The sequence below is a fragment of the Camellia sinensis genome, chromosome 5 (genome assembly GCF_055761805.1).
Source record: "Camellia sinensis isolate YWXY chromosome 5, ASM5576180v1, whole genome shotgun sequence".
NCBI classification, from domain to species: Eukaryota; Viridiplantae; Streptophyta; class Magnoliopsida; order Ericales; family Theaceae; genus Camellia; species Camellia sinensis.
Genome location: NC_138965.1, coordinates 61,760,301 through 61,783,103, shown reverse-complemented (window position 1 = coordinate 61,783,103; position 22,803 = coordinate 61,760,301). Strand labels below are relative to the sequence as shown.

The window sequence follows — 22,803 nt, the reverse complement described above, 5'->3', positions numbered from 1 at the left end:
GACAGCAGGCGCTCGAGGCGTGCCGACAAGAAATATACGGAATTGATAGAGCCGATCAGCGCGATAATGACCAAAGTCTAACACCTTCCATTCTTCAAATGGCCGTCAAAGATGATGGGGCCTCCCGATACGCAAAGACGGGATAGGCGTTGCGAGTATCACAAAGATCACGGCCATGAAACTGAGAATTGTTACGCGTTAAAGGATCACCCGGAAGAACTGGTGCAAGATGGCCGACTGCAACAGTACGTAAGAAAAGGCAACCCAACCAAGGCACTGGCGTTAAGACAAGATTCGCCTCCACTCGGCGTTATCCATATGATCTACAGCCAGCCGACTCCGTGCATGCAATTCAATCGCATCCAGTATTACCTTTGAGTATTACCTTCGACGCTTCTGATCTTATCGGCATAACAGTCTCCCACATTGATCCACTGGTCATCAAATTACGCGTAAACCAGCTCATCGTTGAACGCATTCTTATAGACCCAGGGAGTACTTCGGAGGTTATGTATTATGAGACCTTCATCAAACTTGGCTTCAACGAATCAGACTTGCCTCCGGCGATCCATCCTTTATTCGATTTCAATACGAATCCAGAGTACCCGTTGGGAAAGATCACACTACCTGTTCGAGCGGGCTTCAAAACAGTCGAGGTAGAATTCTTGGTCGTAAAGCTTCCTTCGCTGTATAATGTCATCATGGGGAGAACCTGGTTGCATATTATGCAGGCCGTGCCAAGCACCTATCATCAACTCGTGCGCTTCCCAACAGCCCATGGCATTGAAGAGATCCGTGGCTCCCCGCAATTGGCACAAGCAGAGTTTTAAGAAAACCCTATCACTAACCCGAATTTTGGGCTTTGATACTTGTATATGTTTCACTTCTGCAATGAAAGGTCTCTCATTTTTCCTCATCGTGCAATTCACTTCCCAACCCCTATTGTACCACTCATAATAAAGCCAACTAAGCCTTCGGATTCGGAGCGCCCTTCGTGGTAATCACGATTGGCCAAATAAAGACTCCGGATTCGGAGCCCCTCTGGTGCATGACACCTTAGGGCCAACTAAGCCTCCGGATTCAGAGGCCCTCCGGTGCATTACACCTTAGGGCCGACTAAGCCTCCAAATTCGGAGCGCCCTTCGTGGATATCACAATTGGCCAAACAAAGACTCTGGATTCAGAGCCCCTCTAGTGCATGACACCTTAGGGCCGAAAAAGACTCCGGATTCGGAGCCCCTCTGGTGCATGACACTTTAGGGCCGACTAAGCCTCCGGATTCGGAGCGCCCTTCATGGATATCACCAGTGGCCGAATAAAAACTCCAAATTCGGAGCGCGATTTGGCTTCCGAAACTCACGCACTGGCTAGGCCAAGGGAAAATTTATTAATCTGATCGGCCATGTTTTCAAGCGCAAGTGCCGATCGATCATTGCTTTAGACAGCCCGACCTAGCCCCCTTCGGTAAGTACCTACACTGAGCCGATTGGACCATAATTAAAAGTAATACCATTCATCAACTTAGCAAGTTGGGCACACTTATAGCCCCTTTTACATACGAAAATTACTAAACAATTTACAAGTCTGTGTGACAACACCTAGCAAAAGCTAACGATTAATCCTCTAGACTCGGATTCGGAGCCCCTCTGGTGAATAACACCTTAGGGCTAATTAAAGCCACCGGATTCGGAGCAGCCAACATCCGTATCGCGACTAACCTAGTGGACTCCGAACTTTGAGCCTCATCGGCATATGACGCTTGTGAGTCGAATTAAATTGCAAATCCGACTGACCAAATTCGGGGTATGCAAACTGTGCTGGCACAACCACATGAACAAAGCAAAACATGCCAACATTTGAAATAAGGTGCTTGACTGAATATATAAACAAAATTTTTCAAAATGAGGCACAAAGGTTTGAAACAAAACATTTTATTTGATTAAAACGGTAGTTACATAAACGCAATCCGCGTCTGAGCATTACAATATCTATTTACAACTTCGAAAGCGAAAAAGGGGATAAAGTCACGTTGGTAAAGCGGCAAGGCCGAATCAACGCCCGGTTGCCCGAAAGGCCCCCACGGCTTGCCACGCCTTGATCCAATTGTGCCTAAGCTCACGCTTTGCACATCGCCAAACTTCCCCTGATACCATTGACAATGTCTAGGCAAAGATCCAGGACAAGGAAGGCTAAATTCACTGATCGCTGTTTCTCTTTTCGGGGTGATCTGCTTCGGCGACTTGGAGACTCACGAATCTCCCACTTTGTTTTTGGACGCCCTACCTCCCGCATGGGTGGGTTCGCTGCTGCGATCCATTGCAACATCAAGGTCGGCCGAAGTTCGAGCTTCTCTGCTGCTAAATAAAACCTTATCCGACACCCCACACAACAAATAAAGTTAAAGCAAGTGAATTTTGGCACGAAGCGCCCACTCCATTTATTTTTGATGCTGGCAGCGTTCTCGAGGCCCCAATCCCGAGGCGATTTCATTAACTCTAAACTCCAAGAGATGGATGTCAATCGACATTCGCCACGGTCTAATTATTATCCAAACGGCCTTTTGAAGTACATACACTGGCTAGGGCAAGGGCAGATTCATTAATCTAGGCCCCGCGCCGATTAATATTTGCCACAGCCACTCCACGTACTAATTTTTTATTTTTTTTGGAGTTACAACTGCCTATCTAAACGGTAATTATAGAGTCATGCGCCGATTAAGCCTCTTGACGCCATCAAGCCAAACAACGTTTGCATCCCAAATGCACTAAATATTCGTGCCGAGCTGGCAAACCCGTTCACATGATAAAGTACATAACTCGGGCCGATCAATATTTACACATTCATTCTAACATGTAATAAAACACGAAACACGTGTACGCCGAATGCAAACTACAACAAAATATTCATAATAAAACATTTTTATTCGGTCACGCAAGAATTACAGTTTTGAACGCGATCTGCGTTTCAACCTTATAGTGAGTATTCTTATATGGTGTCACCCTCATCCTCACTTTTCTCGACTTCAAAAGCGGAAAATGGAAAATGATTACGATGGTAGAGTGGAGATGCCGAGCTTCCACGGCTTGCGATGCCTTGATCCAGCCGTGTCTAAATCCACGATTCTCACATCGGCAAACATCTTGAGCAAGCTTCTCCTTGGTCTTCTCAATTCTAACCTTTCGGCCGTCATGAAAACCTTTTTCATAGGCCCTCCCCTTCGCAGACTCCACTGCGAACATACTCGCCGTATCACGATCGGCGAGCGCGGTACTGATAAGCCGCTGGGTGACCCTTTCTTCCACGATTAGGTTGGTCTGTCCGAACGGCTGTGCCTGAACTGCCTTAGCTCACGTTTAGCCGCCTCCGCGTGAGCCTCCAAGCTGCGAATACGTTCATCCTTCTTCTCTATGTCTCGGCGGGCAGCGCGCAGATGCATGCTGATTTCGTAGGCGGTGTAAAGTCCCTTCACTGCCCTATGAATGCCTTCACGAAACACTTCGAAGTCTTGTCGACCTACCATCGACTGCTGAACCTCGGGAGGAAAAATTTGTCGAGCAAACTCGACTGCCCCATTTGGATCTCGAACGACCGAATCTGCCTCTATCATGGGTTTATTACCCACGAAGACCGCATAGCTCAAAGGGCATGGATTCGCGTCGGATTCCCTTCTGCCACGGGGCTGCGAAGACCTGCTCTGAGGCTGCTTGTCCCTCCTGGCTGACCTACTACGACGTTAAGGAGATTGGCGTCTCTCCCGATCCCTCGAACTCCTACCTCCTGCGCGCGAAGGATCACCACTTCAATTCATGTCACCACCTAGCTCATCTAGCGTCTTCGCTTCCCCCTTGCTGTTAAAAAAGAGTCTATTCGACATTCACCCTATTCAATCTTCCTCAAAGACGTTCGACTCAGTTGTTTACTGAGTACATAAAAATAGAACTTGCGTTCATTTATTCAAGGGCAGCATCTTCGAGGAAATCTCATTAATTTTGAGACCTCAACCGCCTGGCGGCGATCGAGTCCGATCCCCCAGCCGCCCCACAAGTCGACTCACCATATTCATAAGTCGTCTCATCCAGCGCCTGAATGTTCATGAACCGCCTGGGGCAAGGGCAGATTCATTAATCCATTCGGCTTACGTGCCCCAGCCGCCCCATGAGTTGATTCACCTATATTCATAAGTTCGTCTCACCCGGCGCCTGAATGTTCATGAACCAACTGGGGCAATGGCAGATTCATCAATCTTTTCAGCTGTAGATTCATTAATCTATTCGGCTGACGTGCCGCAGCCGCGCTATGAGTCGATTCACCTATATTCATAAGTTCGTCTCACCCGGCGCCTGAATGTTCATGAACCGCCTAGGGCAAGGGCAGATTCATCAATCCATTAGTCTTATGTACCCCAGCCGCCCCATTAGTCGATTCACCTATATTCTTAAGTTTGTCTCACCCAGCGCCTGAATGTTCATGAACTGCCTAAGGCAAGGGCAGATTCATCAATCTATTCTACTTGAGTCGATTCACCTATATTCATAAGTTCGTCTCACCTAGCGTCTGATTGTTCATGAACCGCCTGGGGCAAGGGCAGATTCATCAATCCATTCTGCTTACGTGGCACAGTCGCCCCATGAGTCTATTCACCTATGTTCATAAGTTCATCTCACCCGTCGCCTGAATGCTCATGAACCAACTGGGGTAAGGGCAGATTCATTAATCTATTCGGCTGACGTGCCCCAGCTGCCCCATGATTCAATTCATCTATATTCATAAGTTTGTCTCACCCGGCACCTGAATGTTCATGAACCGCCTAGGGCAAGGGTAGATTCATCAATCTATTCCACTTGAGTCGATTCACCTATATTCATAAGTTCGTCTCACCCGGCGCCTGAATGTTCATGAACCAACTGGGGCTAGGGCAGATTCATCAATCTATTCAGCTGACGTGCCCCAGCCATCCCATGAGTCGATTCACCTACATTCATAATCGACTTACTAGTACAATACCCACGAACTATTCGGCATGTGATTGGTATATCAACTTTGCCGAGATTGCAGTTACCCAATCGGCGGAAGCCGTGCAGCAGGATATTCAATCTTGGAAAGCACAACAGGCTAATGATTTTTATTCAAAGTACAAAATGGTGAAAGGCAAAAATTCTTCATTGACATAACATCACAAACTGCATACAAGTGGGAGTGAAATGAGAAGGAAATTTTCATTAATAAATTTAGCGCAGATAGTGACCAATTTATACATGAAAACTACCCTGAACCAACAAAAGTCTACCAAACAAAAACTTACATCGGAATTAAAAATATTTAATAGAATTAGAATGTCTCCCGGATCAATCCTCGGGGTCAGATTCAAGTGGCTCAATGTCCACTTTCTCGTAGGGAATTGGTAGGGCCAATGTAACTCCAGCGGCAGTAAGGGCTTTGAGCCACCCATGTTTGAATCCCCGATTCTCGAATTTGGGGACTTTATCTACATATTCCTTGAGGGCGGCACCTTTTCTTGCCTCAAATGTCGCAGAAGCCTCAGAGTCAGCTTTTTCCTTGGCCACCTTCAGCTCTTCTAACTGAAGCTCCACCTCGGAAAGCGCTTCCTTCGCTAACTTGAGCGATTCTTCGCTTGCATTCGCCCTATCCTCAACGTCAGAACGGAGCTGATCACCTCTCCACCTCAGCTTCAGCTCGCGCACTCTCTATTGCGGCTCTCATGACTTCAAACTCGGCCCTACTCTTCTGACCGCCCACCTCTGTTTGCAAACGGTCAATCCTTCCAAGGGCATCATGAAGGCGGCGGCCTAAGTCGGTGATCCTGCCGACCGTCTGCAAAACAAGTTGGAATTGTCAGATAACTTGTAAAAACAAATTCAAGAGAAGTTGAGGTCACCTACCAAGAGGGCCGATTGAGCAGACAGGGCTACGGCCACAACATTCGGCATGACGTGAAGGGCAGCATTGTCAGCCGGCAAGGAAATTGAAGCCGCCAGGCTTAACGCTACAGCTGGATCCTCAATGGCTGAAGCGTCAGAGAAAATCAGCGTATCTTTGATTTTTGGCTGAACAATGAAAGGAGCAACCATGTCCGACTTTGCTAAGCGAGGCCATTTTTCAGCAGGACTAGTTTCTGAAATGGCCTCTCCCTCGGTGCTACGCTTTTTGCCCCGCTCCTCCGGAATCGCCGGTTCTTCAATGACCTGTTGCTCAACCTCTTTCTCTGTTTCGGCCGCAACAACTTGAACCGTCTCTTCAATAACAGGTTGGAAAGATTTAATCAAGGCAGGTTCAGAACAGGCGGCCTCAGCCTTTTTTCGGGCAACCATTCGTCCAGCATTTTTCTTTGGCGCCATCTGCATAAGGTTTTCCCCAGCCATACCTTCAAAAAAATCTCCGGGTAGGTCTCATAAATTTGCAAAAATATCTCCAGAAGAAAACTCCGTCCGACCCGAAGTGGACGGTGAGGTCGGCTGATTAAGTCCGGCAGCCTCAAACGTCGAGCGTAGGGCCTCGTCGACCTCTTCAGCCTCCTTAGCAAACTCTCAGGCTGGTTCGACGACTACCTCTACCACCGGCTCCACGTCTTGCTCCAAATCAGAAGCTTCGAGACCAACTTGCCTAAGGTTTTTGAAGATGGGAAAGATAAGAACCGAAAGATATTGATCGCCGGATGGAATTGGAATGTTGTCCACGACCGAGAATGTAGTATAAGTAGGCTCGTATCGAAGGAGTATGTGAGCGGCTCTCCCGTGCTTTTGTACGTTTGGGCGGCCGAAGTATCTGAGTACAATCTTAATTCCTTCAAGCACCGCGTCATCAGCTGAAGTCAGAATCTTCTTCAATTTATTGCCTGCAAAAGGCAAAGGGTGACTAGGGAAAAAAGCCGAATAAAAGATAGATTAATAAACACATGGCATTAGACGGGAACCTGGTTCACCCTTCCGTCTGGGAATAGGGTCTAGGCGATCTTCGCCTTCGCCGAACTCCCAATTACCTCGGACATTGACCATTACGTCATCAACTCTCTTACCAGAACTGGCAAGCATGGTTACCAAGTGATGGTCAGTGTCCTTGGCCCTGAGAAAGTATCGCCCAGCCAACCGGAAGATTTGGCTAAAGCGTAGCAATGCCGAATGGCTGGGATTCCGAGGTTGACCCTAAGGCGTCGGTTCAACTCTACAACCCCCATGATGATTCGAAAGAAATTCACATTGGGTTGAGAAGGAATCAGACTCCAATAGCGAAGGACGGCCCTCAGCAACAGATGAAGGGGAAAACGGACTCCACCCTCCATGATGGATAAGGGAGGAAAGACGATCGTATTTTGATCCTCCCTCTCCATGTCAAGAGTACTATCCATCACTAGAGATAAGTGGACATCGTCGGGGATAGAAAAATGTCGTCGAAATCTGGAGATACGACCCTCGGAAAGGAGATCTTTCAAGTGCTTAGCCATTTTCGTAGGGATTAAAGGGTATGCCAAAATTAAAATAACCACATAAAATAGGATTGCAAAGAAAAAAGAAGAAGACTTACAAGGGGCAAAGGAGACAAGGATAGAGGTGAAGAGCTGCAGAAAACGCGAATTAGAGAAGGAATACCCACTAGCAGTCCAGGAGGCTCGAACACTCGACAAAGCATGCACTCGAAAGGACTGAAGTTTCAAATCATAATAAATGCGAGCAATGCACGAATGAGGCGGGAAAGTGTAATGATGACCGAAAAGGTGTGCACGTTCTGGCATCCATATGGGGATATGTGAAGCCGCCTGACCTATTTCAGCTTTCCAAATTCGAAACGAAACACGCCAATTAACTACCGTCAATAAGGAGTTCGGGGGGCAATTGTGGGAGTTGAATAAATGATAAAGTCAGAAGGTGCGTATCCTAGAAGACAGATATTATTCGGCTGTATCCTGCAAGAATAGGAGGCCAAATACAATATATGGGCCGAATAAGCATAAACCCTTGGAGCTGAATAAAAGAAAGGACAATGATTAAAAAGTAGGCCCTGGCCCCGAGGTCCAAGAGAAACGAGTATAAATACAGGAACTATGGATTTAGAAAGGTAAGTGAGAATCATTTTGCTTAACTTAGAACACAAGCTATCTCGAGTACAGAAATTAACTTGCCCGTCGGAGTGCTAATTCCGGCACCCCCGACCGGAGTGTTTTCCTTTTCAGGTGACTAGCTGAGGATCAGTAGCATCTCCCAGGATCAGAAGACTATTTCCAAACCAGTTCTCCACAGCTCACAAACAAGGCATAAGGGCACAACTCTTAAACACAATGAAAAAGTGATAATCATGAGAGCATGGCAGAAGTTTATGGCCTGAAATTACCTACCAAATGATTCCATATCATGCAAATAGCTCAAATATGACATGCTATGGGGCCCAAAGTGCAAGGCTAGCAAAGCCAAATACACCATAGCTATGTAAAACCAAACATGCATGACCAAAACCACTTAAATTAGACCTCAAGCATGTTAAATCAAAGCCAAAAATGTGCTGGAGTCGAGCCAAAATATGCTAGAATAATAGGCTACAACATCAAGCATGTTAAGCTAGCAAAGAGGATTTACAGTACAAGTGTATAAAGCATGCAAGAGGTGAGCAAGAAAGCCCAAAACAGGGTTATGGAAGGTCTGGGAAGTCACAAAAATGAGCCTAAACAAAGCCTCCAAGAAGTAGAAATACATGCTCTTTTGGTCGGCCATTAACACATGCTAGCAAGACAAGAGGAGAGAGACCACCCTCTCCTATTCGGGCCCTCAAAATAGGGTTTTTACCACTGAAAATCCTCTGGATTTTAGTGGTTCTAAGGCCAAAAAGAAGTTTTTTGAAAAGTTTGAAAGTTGGCTCACAAGGCCTTACAAGCCAATGAGCAAAAGGGAGGACAACTCCCTAGCCAACCAAGACACAAACCAAGACTTTTAGGACTAAAAAATAGAGGAAAGTCAGTGCTTTTTGTAGTTCAACACCTCCCCCAAAACAGCCCCAAAGTAGTGTGAAAAGATGGCCAAGCAAATGTGTAAAACAAGCTCAAAGGAAGAGAGATGTTACCCTTGATGCACAGTTGCAAAACCAACCCAAAATCTGAGCTAAGACCAGCTTTTGGAGCTCAAAATGATCCTCAAATAACCTCATCCCAATGGTGGTTAACTTTGATGAAGGATGCCTAGGCAAAGGTGAGGTATATCTCCAAGTATAGCTCTTGTTATGCACACAAAGGCAAGAGAATGAGGCTCTAGGGAGAGAGGCAGAAATCTTGCCCTGGAAGTTTTGTAGAGAGAGAGGGAGTTTAGTGAGAGAAGCTCCCAAGCTTGTCCAAGAAGGTTGTCCCCTTTGAAAATGAGAGATATAGCCTCATATATAGAAAAAATGAGAGTTGTCTCGAAAATATCTGATTTGGGACAGCTAGAGCAAGTTGGCAACAGCTGGAGGAAAAATATCTGTCAATTCTAGGGTTTTTGGACACTTCTGGCTGACTGGCTATCTTTGGTGCCGACCGGCCACCATTTGTGGCCGATAAGGCTCACTTTTGGCTGACATATAGCTGCTGAGGTCAAATTGTGGCCAATGTAGTGCAATAAAGGCCGATGGGAAAAATCAGTCCTAGTCCATGACTTGAAGCAAGCCTAACTCCTTTATCTGGATGCCTTTTTAGGCCATTCTTGAGCCTAAACTGTAGCCTCAGAAGTATTCTTTCAAAATTTGGAAGCCTCACCTCCAAATTACATGTGTTCTAAGAGATATCCCTCTTTTAGTGAAGGATGTTCAGTTTCAGTCCAACTGGAATGATGCCCAACTTCAACCAATCATATCGCCGCCATCCAGGCTCGGCTTTAGGAGATTTTTAAGTGAAAAATGAAGCCCCAGAAGTAAGATTTCCAATGGTGGTGGCCTCATATCTGAAATCTAAGTATTCAAAAGGATAGGTCTAATTTAGCGAGAGTTGCCCAACTCTCTCTTAACGGTTCATGCCCATCTTCTTCTTCAACTTGGTTTCTTCCCTCTTCTCCAATTTTCCTCAACTTCAAACCCCTAAACAAGTTGTTTTCAAAGATTTTTCAAGTATTTCATCTCTCTTTCATTCATTTCCACTCTGTCCTGACTCAGTTTACCGAAAAGCGCAACATTTAACGAAATGCGAGCCTCGGAACATCGTAGGAACTTTATTTCAAAAATATTTTGAAAGAGAGGGTTTTAAGGTCTAAAAACCATCCAAAATAGCTTTGGTCCGAAATGGGGTGTGAGGTTAGGATTTAACTCTCCTCTTGTCGAAGAAATCTAACCTTTGCCCTGCACACCTTCAACCACCAAGTAAACAATCAGTAGCGCCCAAATCTTAAGGGCGGTCAAAAATGGGGTGTCTACACGAGCTTTCTAGTTAATACCAGTAAAAATGACAATTTGGTAGTACTTGTCATACACCAAACCTGCCCCTAAAAGTTTGGGCATGATCACTTCAGAAACGGACATCAAATCCGATATGTATAACATATGGGGCCTGAACGGAAGCATTTAACAACGCAAAATAACATCCATTGAGCTAATACTAACATGCCAGGATCGTACACTTAATATCAGGTAATTTAACGTATAATAAACACACATGTAGTTAAATATATATATACAAATATACAGACCCATCCCCATGTCTGAGGATGTAACAAAACTATGTTAAGAGAAGTTAATCATGTTCTACAACATCAGACAAAAGGTCCAGGGCACGAAGCTAACAACTCTGCAAGGACTCCACAAGATGAATGAGCTTCGTCTAAGTGTTTGGTCGTGGTGTATTGGGCAAAAGACAAGTGGTCCAAGCTGGACTAGGATTGACCTCCAGACTGAGTACCTACAGAGACAGACATAACACAGAGTGAGCGAGGCTCAGTGAATAAGAGTACTTAAACAATTCAACGATTAAACTTGAATTATAATGTATATAAGTGCAGAAGTTATGTGGTTAAGCTTAATCCGTAAAACTTTTTAGAACGGCCTTGGGCCCAGATATCATGCAGAGTGGCTTTTAAGCCTAGTAATATACAAAACGACCTTAGGCCTAACAGATTATAGAGAGTGGCCTCAGGGCCAGATATCAACAGCTGTTTTCAGAGTTGTCCACACTTGGTGGCTCATAATAGAATGGCCTCAGGCCCATTAGTAGCAAAACAGAATGATTTCATATTCACATAGATACCATTGTTCAAGAATGAACATAAGTTCCATTTATTCGTTAAGAAACGACGTAGGTCGCTTACGGAAAATAAAATGTTAATTATAACTATAAACAGTAAACCAAATGTACTATTTAGTACTATTACTCACAGTGCTATGGCGGAGCGATAGTTCCTCCCGGAGTGTGTCCTTCACACATACATAATTCACAAATTAGTTCTTTTCCCTTTTAAATCATTTTCTGATTCGTTTTGCTTCAAATGAATTTACAAACATCTTAAGAACATCAAATAATTATTTTAATAATATCATAGGGTCAAACAGGGAAAACGGAGCGGACGAACTTTTTCAGCATGGGCCACACGCGCGGCTGTGAGCCCCGCACGTGTCTTTTTTCCAGTAGCCAAAGACCGAAAATTCTTTGTTTTCCGCACGTGCAGCCATGACCTCCGCACGTGCGGCAGTGCCCCGCACGTGCGGCGATTTGCCCTATTTTGCAGTCTGAAATTCAAGCAACATCCCCACTTTGATAAACATTTACAAAACTCAAAATAGGTCCATTAATTGAAAGAATATGGCTCAAGAATCATGTAAATAGGAATCACAAACATATATTAATCTGAATATGAATTAAATCTTTTATTCCTTGAAACTCATAAACATAACTCGCTTCTATGGTATTTCCAACTTCCACGCACACACACACATAACCATTTGTTCATATAGATGAGTTCAAGCTTGATAATTGAAGAAATAAGATGTAATTTCTCACTAGATAATCCAAGTTGAGTCAAAATAACTAAATGATGAGATTATCTTGCTAATTATCTAACATACATATACAAGATCTCAATTACAACCCTAGGTCATACAATATCAAGGAATTCCTACTCCAAATCAAGAAAAGGGGTTGAACTAGGTGGATTAAACTCACCTTGAACTTCAATCTCTAGATACTCTCTCAATTTTTTTCCCAATTCCTTCCTTGTTGAACTTCTCATCTTCCTCTAAAACCCTCCTCTTCCAATTCTCTCTTAGGAGATATCTTGAGTTAAAGATCATAAGTTAAATATTTAAGGAATTAACTATATATATAAAAAGTGAATAAAACAAAAATCAACCAGTTTAATCATTCCAAATCAAAATTTCACAAAAAATCATATTATGACTTAAAAATCTTGTTGATCCCAAATATAGAATCAATTTCAGATTATCAAGCCTCTAGGGCGTTCAATTTCTGATCTGAACATTACAACTATAATAGATATTTCTCTTAGGAAACAAATATGAATCTCTAATCATAAGATTCGCTCAATTAAACTTAATTTCACAGTAAATAGATAAAGGCTCAGAGTAAGGGACTAAAAGTATACCAGAAACATATACGAGGGTCGGGTTGTTACACTCTCCCCCCCTTAAATAAGTTTGGTCGCTCAAACTTGTTTTACCTTAGGATAGAAACAGGTGCGGATACTAGTGTCGTATTTCCTCTTCTTTTTCCCAAGTAGCTTCGGTTTTGTAGTGTTCCTACCATTCTACTTTCACTATCGGAATCTCTCGGTTTCGTAATTGTTTCAATTGCCAATCTAAAATTCGAATCGGCTTTTCTTCGTAAGTCAACTTATCATTCAGAACAATTTGGTGGTGATCAATGACATGGGATGGATCCAGAAGATATCCTCGAAGCATAGAGACATGGAACACGTTATGTACTTGGCTCATACTTGGTGGAAGAGCAACTCGGCAAGCTACCGGACCCACTTTCTCCAAAATTTGAAATGGACCAATCTATCGGTGTGTTAACTTACCCCTTTTTCCGAATCTTGGATGTCCTTTCATCGGGGTGACTTTCACAGAAACATGATTGTCTACCTCAAATTCCAAATTTCTTTGTCGGTTATCCGTACAACTCTTTTGCCTACTTTGAGCAGTTTTCAATCTTTCTCGTATAGTTTTAATCTTCTCTGTTGTTAACTGAACAATTTCAAGCCCTAACAATGCCCCGTCTCCAACTTCAGTCCAACACACGGGGGAGCGACAGGGTTTGCCATACAGAGCCTCATAGGGTGCCATTCCAACACTCGAATGGTAACTATTGTTGTACACGAACTCTACCAACAGTAGATGAGCTTCCTAACTTCCCTGGAAATCCAGAACACACATTCAGAGCATATCTTCTAATGTCTGGATTGTTCTCTCGGATTATCCGTCAGTCTGAGGGTGGAAGGCTGTGCTAAACTTTAATTCTGTACCCATTGCTTCTTGTAGACTTTGCTAGAATCTCGAAACAAATTTTGTATCCTTGTCCGACACAATTGAGACTGGAACACCATGGAGTCTTACAATTTCATTCACATAAATCGCAGCAAGTTTATCTGCATTATACTGAGTTTTCACAGGTAGGAAATGGGCAGACTTGGTTAGCCGGTCTACAATGACCCATACAGAATTCATATCCCGAGGAGTCCGTGGCAATCCTACAACAAAATCCATGGTTAGATGTTCCCACTTCCATTCCGGGATTGGTAGGGGTTGCAATAACCTCGCCGGTCTCTGATGCTCTGCCTTTACTTGCTGACATTGCAAACATTTGGAGACGAAATCCGCGATGTCCTTTTTTATACTTGGCCACCAAAAATTTTGTTTCAAATCCCGGTACATTTTAGTACTCCCCGGATGCATTGAGAATCTCGAGGCATGTGCTTCTTCCATCAATTTCCGTTTAAGTTCCGACGCATCGAGAACACATATGCGGTTTTGAAATTTGAGTACTGAATTTATCAAATTGAATCCCGGTCTCGGTTTCGTTTCTAGCTCATCACATATTTTCTTCAAAGCTTCATCTTCTATCTGACGTAATTTGATTTCTTCAATTAATGTCGGTTGGGCCATTACTGCTGCCACTATGGTCTCCCGTCTATGCATCACAAGATCTATATTCATTTTATCCAATTCACCTAATAACTCGCTTTGTTTCGTAAGCAAATTTGCCAAATTCCCCGTGCCTTTCCGGCTCAGTGCATCTACAACTGTATTGGTTTTACCAGGATGGTAACGGATTTGCAACTCATAATCCTTAATAAGTTCCAACCATCGTCCCTATCGTATATTCAACTCCTTCTGCGTAAAAAGGTACTTGAGGCTCTTATGATCAGTATAAGCTTCACAGGTAGTCTCATACAGATAGTGCCGCTAAATCTTCCAAGCAAAAACCACTGCGGCTAACTCAAGGTCATGTGTGGGATAATTCTTTTCATGGGGTTTGAGCTAACGTGAAGCATAAGCGATAACCCTTCCATTTTGCATAAGCACACAACCTAATCCTTTATGGGAAGCATCACAAATCCTTCGGTACCAGATGACAGAGCAAGAACTGGAGTTGTAGTTAACTTCATTTTTAATTCTCGAAAGGCAGATTCCTGTTGTTCTGACCATTCAAATACAACTCCTTTTTGAGTCAGTTAAGTAAGTGGTACGGCGATTTAGGAGAAATCTTGAACAAACCTCCTGTAATACCCAGCTAATCCCAAGAAACTACGCACTTCAGTTACATTGGTAGGAGTCGGCCAATTTATAATTGCCTCAATCTTGTGCAGATCCACAGATACACCCTCCTTCGTTATCACATGCGCCAAGAATGCTACCTCATGTAGCCAGAATTCACATTTCTACAACTTTTCATACAATTTCCTTTCTCGAAGTGCCTGAAGAATTAAACGAAGATGATTCTCATGAGCTTCTGCATTCTTCGAGTAAATGAGGATGTCATCAATAAATACTACTACAAATTCATCCAGATAAGGCTTGCAGACACGATTCATCAGATCCATAAATGCTACTGGTGCATTAGTAACTCTAAAGGGCATAACCAAAAATTCATAATGACCGTATCGGGTTCGAAAAGCTGTCTTCTCGACATCATCGGCTTTGACCTTTAATTGGTGGTATCCGGACCGTAGATCAATTTTTGAAAACATTTGTGCCCCTTGTAGTTGGTCAAACAAATCATTGATCCGAGGCAACGGGTACTTGTTCTTCATCGTTACCTTATTAAGTTCCCTGTAATCTATACATAATTGGAGTGTTCCATCTTTATTTTTCACAAACAGAACTGGTGCACCCCAAGGAGACACACTCGGGCGAATGAACCCCTTATCAAGTAAATCTTGCAACTGAACTTTTAATTCCTTCATTTGAACTGGTGACATTCTATATGGAGTCTTAGAAATGGGTTGAGTTCCCGGTGCCACTTCAATTGTAAACTCAATTTCACGGTCTACTAACTCCCCCGGTAATTCTTTCGGAAAAACATCCAGAAATTCACAGACAACCGGAATCATGTCAGTATTCCCATTCATCATTTGCCCTTCCAAAATACTGCATAAATACCCCTGACACCCCTTCTGAATTAATTTACAGGCCTTTACTGTAGAAATCAAATAAGGTGGAGAAGTCACTCCATGTCCTTGAAAGGTAGATTCTGATTGTCCCGAAGGATGGAAACTGATTTGCTTCGTCAAACAATCAATAGTTGCACAATATTCACTCAGCCAATCCATACCCAGAATAATATCGAAGTGAGTCATGTCAAGGGGCAATAAATTGGCGTATGCCCGGATATCCCCAATTAGGAGTTCACAAGCAAAATATACAGAAGTGCAGACCATAGAGTCTCCCAAAGGTGAAGACACACATAGCATATAAGATAATACTTCTTTAGATTTATCTAAATTTTGCGCAAATAGTTTTGACACAAAAGAATGGGTAGAGCCAGAATCAAACAATACATGAGCAGAATGACTGTGGACAATAAATGTACCTGACACCAGTGTTGCAGTATTTTCCACATCTCCTGGAACCAATGCAAACACCCTGCCTTGTCTTGCGGTGTCTTTATTGTTAATAGGCTTAGCAGCTGACTCAGTGTTGGGAGCTGGTGTAGACCCCGCTGAACTTGTAGCAGCCCTATTGCCATTTTGTTGATTTCTCTGAGGACAATCCTTTACCAGATGACCCGTTTTGCCACACCTAAAACAGGCTCCAAACATTCGATAGCAAGTCCCACGATGCTTCTTTCCACATTCTGAACAAACAGGAGTCAAGTTTGGAGTAAGGGTGGAGGCACTAGAAGTCCCTAAGTTTTGTTTCTTACTAGGTGGAGTGATTGACCCCCTTGACAATTGTGTGTTCTGCCTCTTTTCTTTCCACTCGAAAATTCGAGTCTGAGCAGCAATAGTTCCTTCTGCTATAACTACCCTCTTGTAGCACGCGCCCGCGAGGGGGTCCTCGCTACAGTTCGGACTCGATTTGTGTCACGGTTCTTAATCTGAACCAAAGAGTCCAAATCCGACAAATCGTTTTGAGAAACAGATTTTTGAAGAGAAGTGCCAAACATGGACTGCTTTTCCAGATACAGAGTCGCCACCTAAATATTTTATTTTAGGGAATTTAGGAAACCTTGACTCGGTACCAAAGGCCACGTGTCTGTCATCACCAAAGTTGCCTCGGCTCGGGAACTTGGGTACGATTGGGGAAGGTCAGCTATGAGCACCCCCTCTCGCCCGATCCGAAGATCGGCCTCTACTAACCGTGATAGCCTGTTTTGAAAGCATTATGTGTTCTTATCCCGATTATTAGCCTAGAATTACTATGTTATGCGCACAGCAAACAAGTATAGACTAGATTGCCTAATTTGGGAACAAGCATTGCATCTCCGTTTGTTTTGAAGAAATGTTTTGGAATTTGCTACTCGCAAGTAGGCTAAAATACGGATTTTAATGAGCCATTCCAACTCAGGCAATCCGACCTTCATCCACAGGCATTCAAGCAGTTTATATCACATAAGCAGCTAGCCTCATGGTAATCATGTTATTATTGCAACACTCACACGCATGTGGTAAGCTAAAGCATAAATACTTACATCGTACTCCGTGCCAAAACAATAAACTGGTTAGCAATCAATGCATGATCCAAGTCCATGTTTAAATGTCTAATGCAACGCATACGGAATGTCACTAGAGTAGGCTCGGCTGTTCTATGAATGACATGTGAAAATGCACAAGTAGCATGTATTCAAGTTAGATTTGAAATACTAATGCAGTTAGCATGATGCGCCGAGCCCGGTGCATGCAATACTGATGAATGATGCACGCATGCATAGCATAAGGTATGCTAAATTAAACATGACCTATTACTAACCATCAAAGCAGGTAAGTAAAAGGGAGAAAGAAGAGGGGGTTGGAAGACATGCACACACTCACCCACACTTATTACAAATTCGCCCTCGCTCGGAGGGACTAAAAGAATAATACAACGACTGAAAGAATAATACAAATTAACTAACTCGCAAGCTAATTAATTATTACAAATCACCTAATTAATTAACAAATTAGCTAAGCATAAGAAAAGCAACAAAAGGGGCCTCAGGAAGAGGGTTCGATGCGCGTGTGCTCAGGTCTTGCTCGGAAGTGCACTGCCATGCATAAGCTACCTCTATTTTCCCTACACTGCCTCTTGGAAGACTGCCAAAGTCTCAGTATTACTTCCCTGGACATTGGGAGACACCACCGGCTGAGTAGAATCATCACCGGCTGTGGTGTGTAATCATCGGCTGTTGATGAAGCTATCGGCCCAGGAAGGATTGCCGGTCGGCACTAAACACTGCCGGTCAGCAGAAAGTTCCTGCAGAATCTGCAATTGACAGCAACAGAGGGCAACGCAGAGCATGGCAATGCAATTCAAGCAATGTATGCACCAATCACACCCCTTATCATGTTTATAAGTCAAAGGGCCATGATCCTTGGTTCTTGGACCATCAATCGCGCATTTCAATGCGTGATGGGCCAAGAGACCAAGTTATGCATTTTCATGTCAAATGAAATGCGATGCACACAATCAAACCAAGGGGCTTCTACCTCCATCATGACTTGGTCAAGAGGTAGAGCATGCATGCCAATGCAATGCAATCCTAATCATGTGAGCTAGCATGCAACATGAACATACAAGCAAGTGATGTACACTAGGTACACAAACTAAGCAAACAAGCAAACAAGCATGCCATAACTATGCAAACTACTAAACTATGCAAGATGCAATCTAATCATGCAACATGCTAGTAACTTGACCAAGGGAATGCATGCCAAATACGAGTGATTTCAAACATGCAACACATTGAACCAAAGCATGCAAACATGGGATAATGTAACAAGACTTGAATGGCATGCAAGGGATGGACTTACACTAATTGGACAGCTCTAAGTTAGGTCCAAAACAGTGGCCAAAGCTTAAGAAGATGGGACCAAACACACATACACACATGCACACGTTAAGGCCTAAACACCTAAGCATCAAAGGGCATCTTTTAAGCATACTTAAAAGGGAATAATCATAGACATGGGGCATGCATCAAGCTCTGAAAATCATGCAAGAACATGGTGCCAAACCAAGCAAACAAGATAGGCTAAACATGCAACAAATGGCCCAAGCATTCAAGGCAAGCTAATGAAGTATTGAACTACAATTGATATGACCACACATGGTAAGACCTAAATGACCAAAAATAGAGTTTTAGCACATAAAACAAAGCCCAAAAGACCACTTAGATGGCATCTAAATGGCTTGAATTCAAGAGCATGCACAAATGCACTTTCAAGGAGCATACCACACAAGCTCATAAGGGATCAAAGAGGCATCCAAGGCAAGCATATAAGCATGCTAAGGGGACTGAAATGATGCTATAAATGGTGCCAAACCATTAAAATAAAGCAAGTAATGCATGCTATACCCTCACATACTTAAGGCCAACAAGCCAAAAATGCAAAGGGGCTATACTAAACATGTCATGGCCGACCAAAATGACTAAGGACAGACCTCAAACATGGCAAAATAAGCACAAAAGCTTCACAAAGCTAGGCCTAAAACATGCTAGAACAATGGTTTACAACCTAAGGCATGTTAAGGCCTAAACATGGCATTACAAGGTAGGTATGCTAAGCATGCATAGTGTACCAAAACCAACTAAAAACAGAGGCATATTATGACATAATAAGCACAAAAATCAGCTAAGGCATGGTCGACAAGAGCCTAAGCTAGGTGCTCCCTCAAGAGGCCAAAAATGGTCCTTTTCAAGGACAACAAGGAGAGGGGGTGGCCCTCTCCTTCTTGGGACTTCAAGGCACCATCCTTACCACTGAAATCCCTCAAGATTTCAGTGGTGAGGAGGCCCAAACACCAAAGTTTCGGAGCTCACTCAAAATAGCACAAAATGGAGCCCCTCAAAGCTTAAGAGGGGTCAAACACCTCCAAACCACAAAACACTCTAAACAAACTATTTAGACGGCCCAAAAACAGAACTTTTTTATATTATACACTAAGCTCAAAAACAGTTCTAAGATAGGAAAAAATACAATGCAAAAATGGGGAATAAAGGGACAAACTTCTTACCCTTGAAAACCTTCTTCACAAATGGTGGACCAGCTGCTTCCTTGAGCTTAAACCAGCCCCAAAACTCCAAGAACAGACCTCTGGCCCTTCAAGAACCAAGAAAAGGTGTAACACTATGTGTTTGTGTGCAATAGTAAGACACAAACACACTTATACACACACAAGAGAGAGATATAGAGATAGGATATGTATGAAACCCTAAACCTAAAACTCAAACCCTGAAATGGCTGTCTAAAAATGTCTAACCCTTGCAACAAGAGAGAAGACCTCTCTTTATAGAGCTTATTGTCTTGTAAAGCTTACAGGACAAGCTTCTAAAGAGAGAGATCCCTCCATAGCCAAATGCAAGACAGCTGTGTCAAAATATCTGCAAAAGCAGATGCACAGTAGTCGGCCGGCCAAAGATGCAATTGACCAAAAAAAGATAGCCGACCGGCCATCTATAGTGTCGGCCGGCCAAACATTTGGCCGGTGGCCACAAAACACAGCCGATGGCCTCAAGCCACGGTCGGTGATGGGTGGGGATGGTCTACAAGCCCTACCCTGCCTCTCAAAGGCAAAACACAAGTGTTTGGTGTCAAACCAAGCACAAAACAATCGAGTCGAGAGGTTCTGCGACGAGGCGCGCTGCCAAGGCTTTCGGGAACTCAAGACGAACACAAACATGGATAATCACCGAGCGTTCAAATGGCGACGTCCAAGTCTTGAGGATGGTCAAAAATGGGGTGTCTACACCTCTCCAACACATCAACATAGGTGGGTAACTTCAACATGTTGACTCGGTCTAGGATAGCACTCCGTAATCCCCCCTTCAAATTTTCTTGCCTTCTTATAATTCGTATCCACCATATGAGGTGCAAACCGGGCTGGTTCTGCAAATTGAGCTTCATACTCTGTAACGGTCTTATTTCCTTGTCTAAAAGTTTCAAATTCAGTCACCTTCTTGTCTCGCATACTTTGAGGAAAGTACTTGTCATAAAACTGTTCCAAGAATCTGTCCCATGTTAACGCCTGGTGCGCAGTTCTCGTAAGCATCCACCACCTCCGTGCCTCGACTTCCAGAGTGAAGGTAGCAAGTTGCACTTTTTGAGCTTCGATACAAGGAAAGACTTCGAACAACTTTTCTATCCCTAGCACCCACGCTACAGCTTTCATTGGTTCTATTCCTCCTTTGAATGATGGCGGCTTCATCTTCTTAAATTCCCTCGTGAGTGTGATAGTCCGGTCCTCAACATGAAAATATTGTACCATAGGCGGGGGTACCGGTGGCGGTGGCGGTGGCGGTGGCGGTGGCAGTTGTGGTTGTTGATGTCGTTGTTGTAAGGTCTCCGCCATTTCCACAATCATTCTCTCCATTCTCTCCAACCGTGCAGAAGTAGCATCTTCCGGGTCTTCCGTTCTCATTCTCACCATATTCTACATTACAACCAATTACAACATACACAAGAAATATGCAATAGACAAGTATCATAATCATTAGCATTAGCAGATTGCATTTAACGTTGCCATCAATCTTTCCATACACATTCAGAATATTATGCATGATGCTTAAGTCTTTTCTAGACATCCTAAGGCTCAATGGATTCGTGTGTGAGATAGCAACTCGTGCTCTGATACCACTTGTCATACCCCAAACCTGGCCCTAAAAGTTTGGGCATGATCACTTCAAAAACGGACATCAAACCTGATATATATAACATATGGGGCCTGAACGGAAGCATTTAACAATGCAAAATAACATTCATTGAGCTAATACTAACATGTCAGGATCGTACACTTAATATCAGGTAATTTAACGTATAATAAACACACATGTAGTTATATATATACACAAATATACAGACCCATCCCCAAGTCTGAGGATGTAACAAAACTATGTTAAGAGAAGTTAATCATGCTCTACAACATCAGACAAAAGGTCCAGGGCACGAAGCTAAAAACTCTACAAGGACTCCACAAAATGAATGAGCCTCGTCTAAGTGTTTAGTCGTGGTGTACTGGGCAAAAGACAAGTGGACCAAGCTGGACTAAGACTGACCTCTAGACTGAGTACCTACAGACACAGACATAACACAGAGCGAGTGAGGCTTAGTAAATAACAGTACTTAAACAATTCAATGATTAAACTTGAATTATAATGTATATAAGTGCAGAAGTTATGTGGTTAAGCTTAATCCGTAAAACTTTTCAGAACGACCTTGGGCCAAGATATCATGCAGAGCGACTTTTAAGCCTAGTAACACACAGAACGACCTTAGGCCTAACAGATTATACAGAGTGGCCTCAGGCCCAGATATCAACAATTGTTTTCAGAGTTGTCCACACTCGGTGGCTCATAACAGAACGGCCTTAGGCCCATTAGTAGCAAAACAGAATGATTTCATATTCACACAGATACCATTGTTCAAGAATAAACATAAGTTCCATTTATTCGTTAAGAAACGATGTAGGTCGCTTACGGAGAATAAAATGTTAATTATAACTATTAACAGTAAACCAAATGTACTATGCAGTACTATTACTCACAACGCTGTGGCGGAGCGACAGTTCCTCCCGGAGTGTGTCCTACACACATACATAATTCACAAATTAGTTCTTTTCCCTTTTAAATCATTTTCTGATTCCTTTTGTTTCCAATGAATTTACAAACATCTTAAGAACATCAAATAATTATTTTAATAATATCATAGGGTCAAACAGGGATAACGGAGTGGTGGAACGTTTTCAGCATGGGCCGCACGTGCGGCTGTGAGCCCCGTACGTGCCTTTTTTCCAGTAGCCAAAGACCTAAAATTCTTGGTTTCCGCATGTGCGGCCATGACCTCCGCACGTGCTGCAGTGCTCCTGCACGTGCGGCCATGACCCCCGCACATGCGGCGATTTACCCTGTTTTGCAGTCTAAAATTCAAGCAACATAGCCACTTTGATAAACATTTACAAAACTCAAAATAGGTCCATTAATTGCAAGAATATGGCTCAAGAATCATGTAAATAGGAATCACAAACATATATTAATCTGAATATGAATTAAATCTTTAATTCCTTGAAACTCGTAAACATAACTTGCTTCTATGATATTTCCAACTTCCGCACACACACACACACACATAACCATTTGTTCATATAGATGGGTTCAATCTTGATTATTGAAGAAATAAGATGTAATTTCTCACTAGA

The 22,803-nt window shown here is 43.2% G+C and overlaps 1 protein-coding gene across 1 annotated transcript; it reads right to left on the bottom strand.

Annotated features, from left to right (window-relative positions):
- Nucleotides 1-14,852: 14,852 nt before the first annotated feature.
- On the bottom strand, nucleotides 14,853-21,039 carry LOC145791441 (uncharacterized). Its single transcript, XM_082871795.1, has 3 exons — nucleotides 20,452-21,039; nucleotides 15,231-16,406; nucleotides 14,853-15,116 (listed from the first exon to the last, which is right to left on the bottom strand). Exons 1-3 carry the CDS (start codon nucleotides 21,037-21,039, stop codon nucleotides 14,853-14,855), a joined length of 2,028 nt encoding a protein of 675 aa, XP_082727921.1.
- Nucleotides 21,040-22,803: the final 1,764 nt, after the last annotated feature.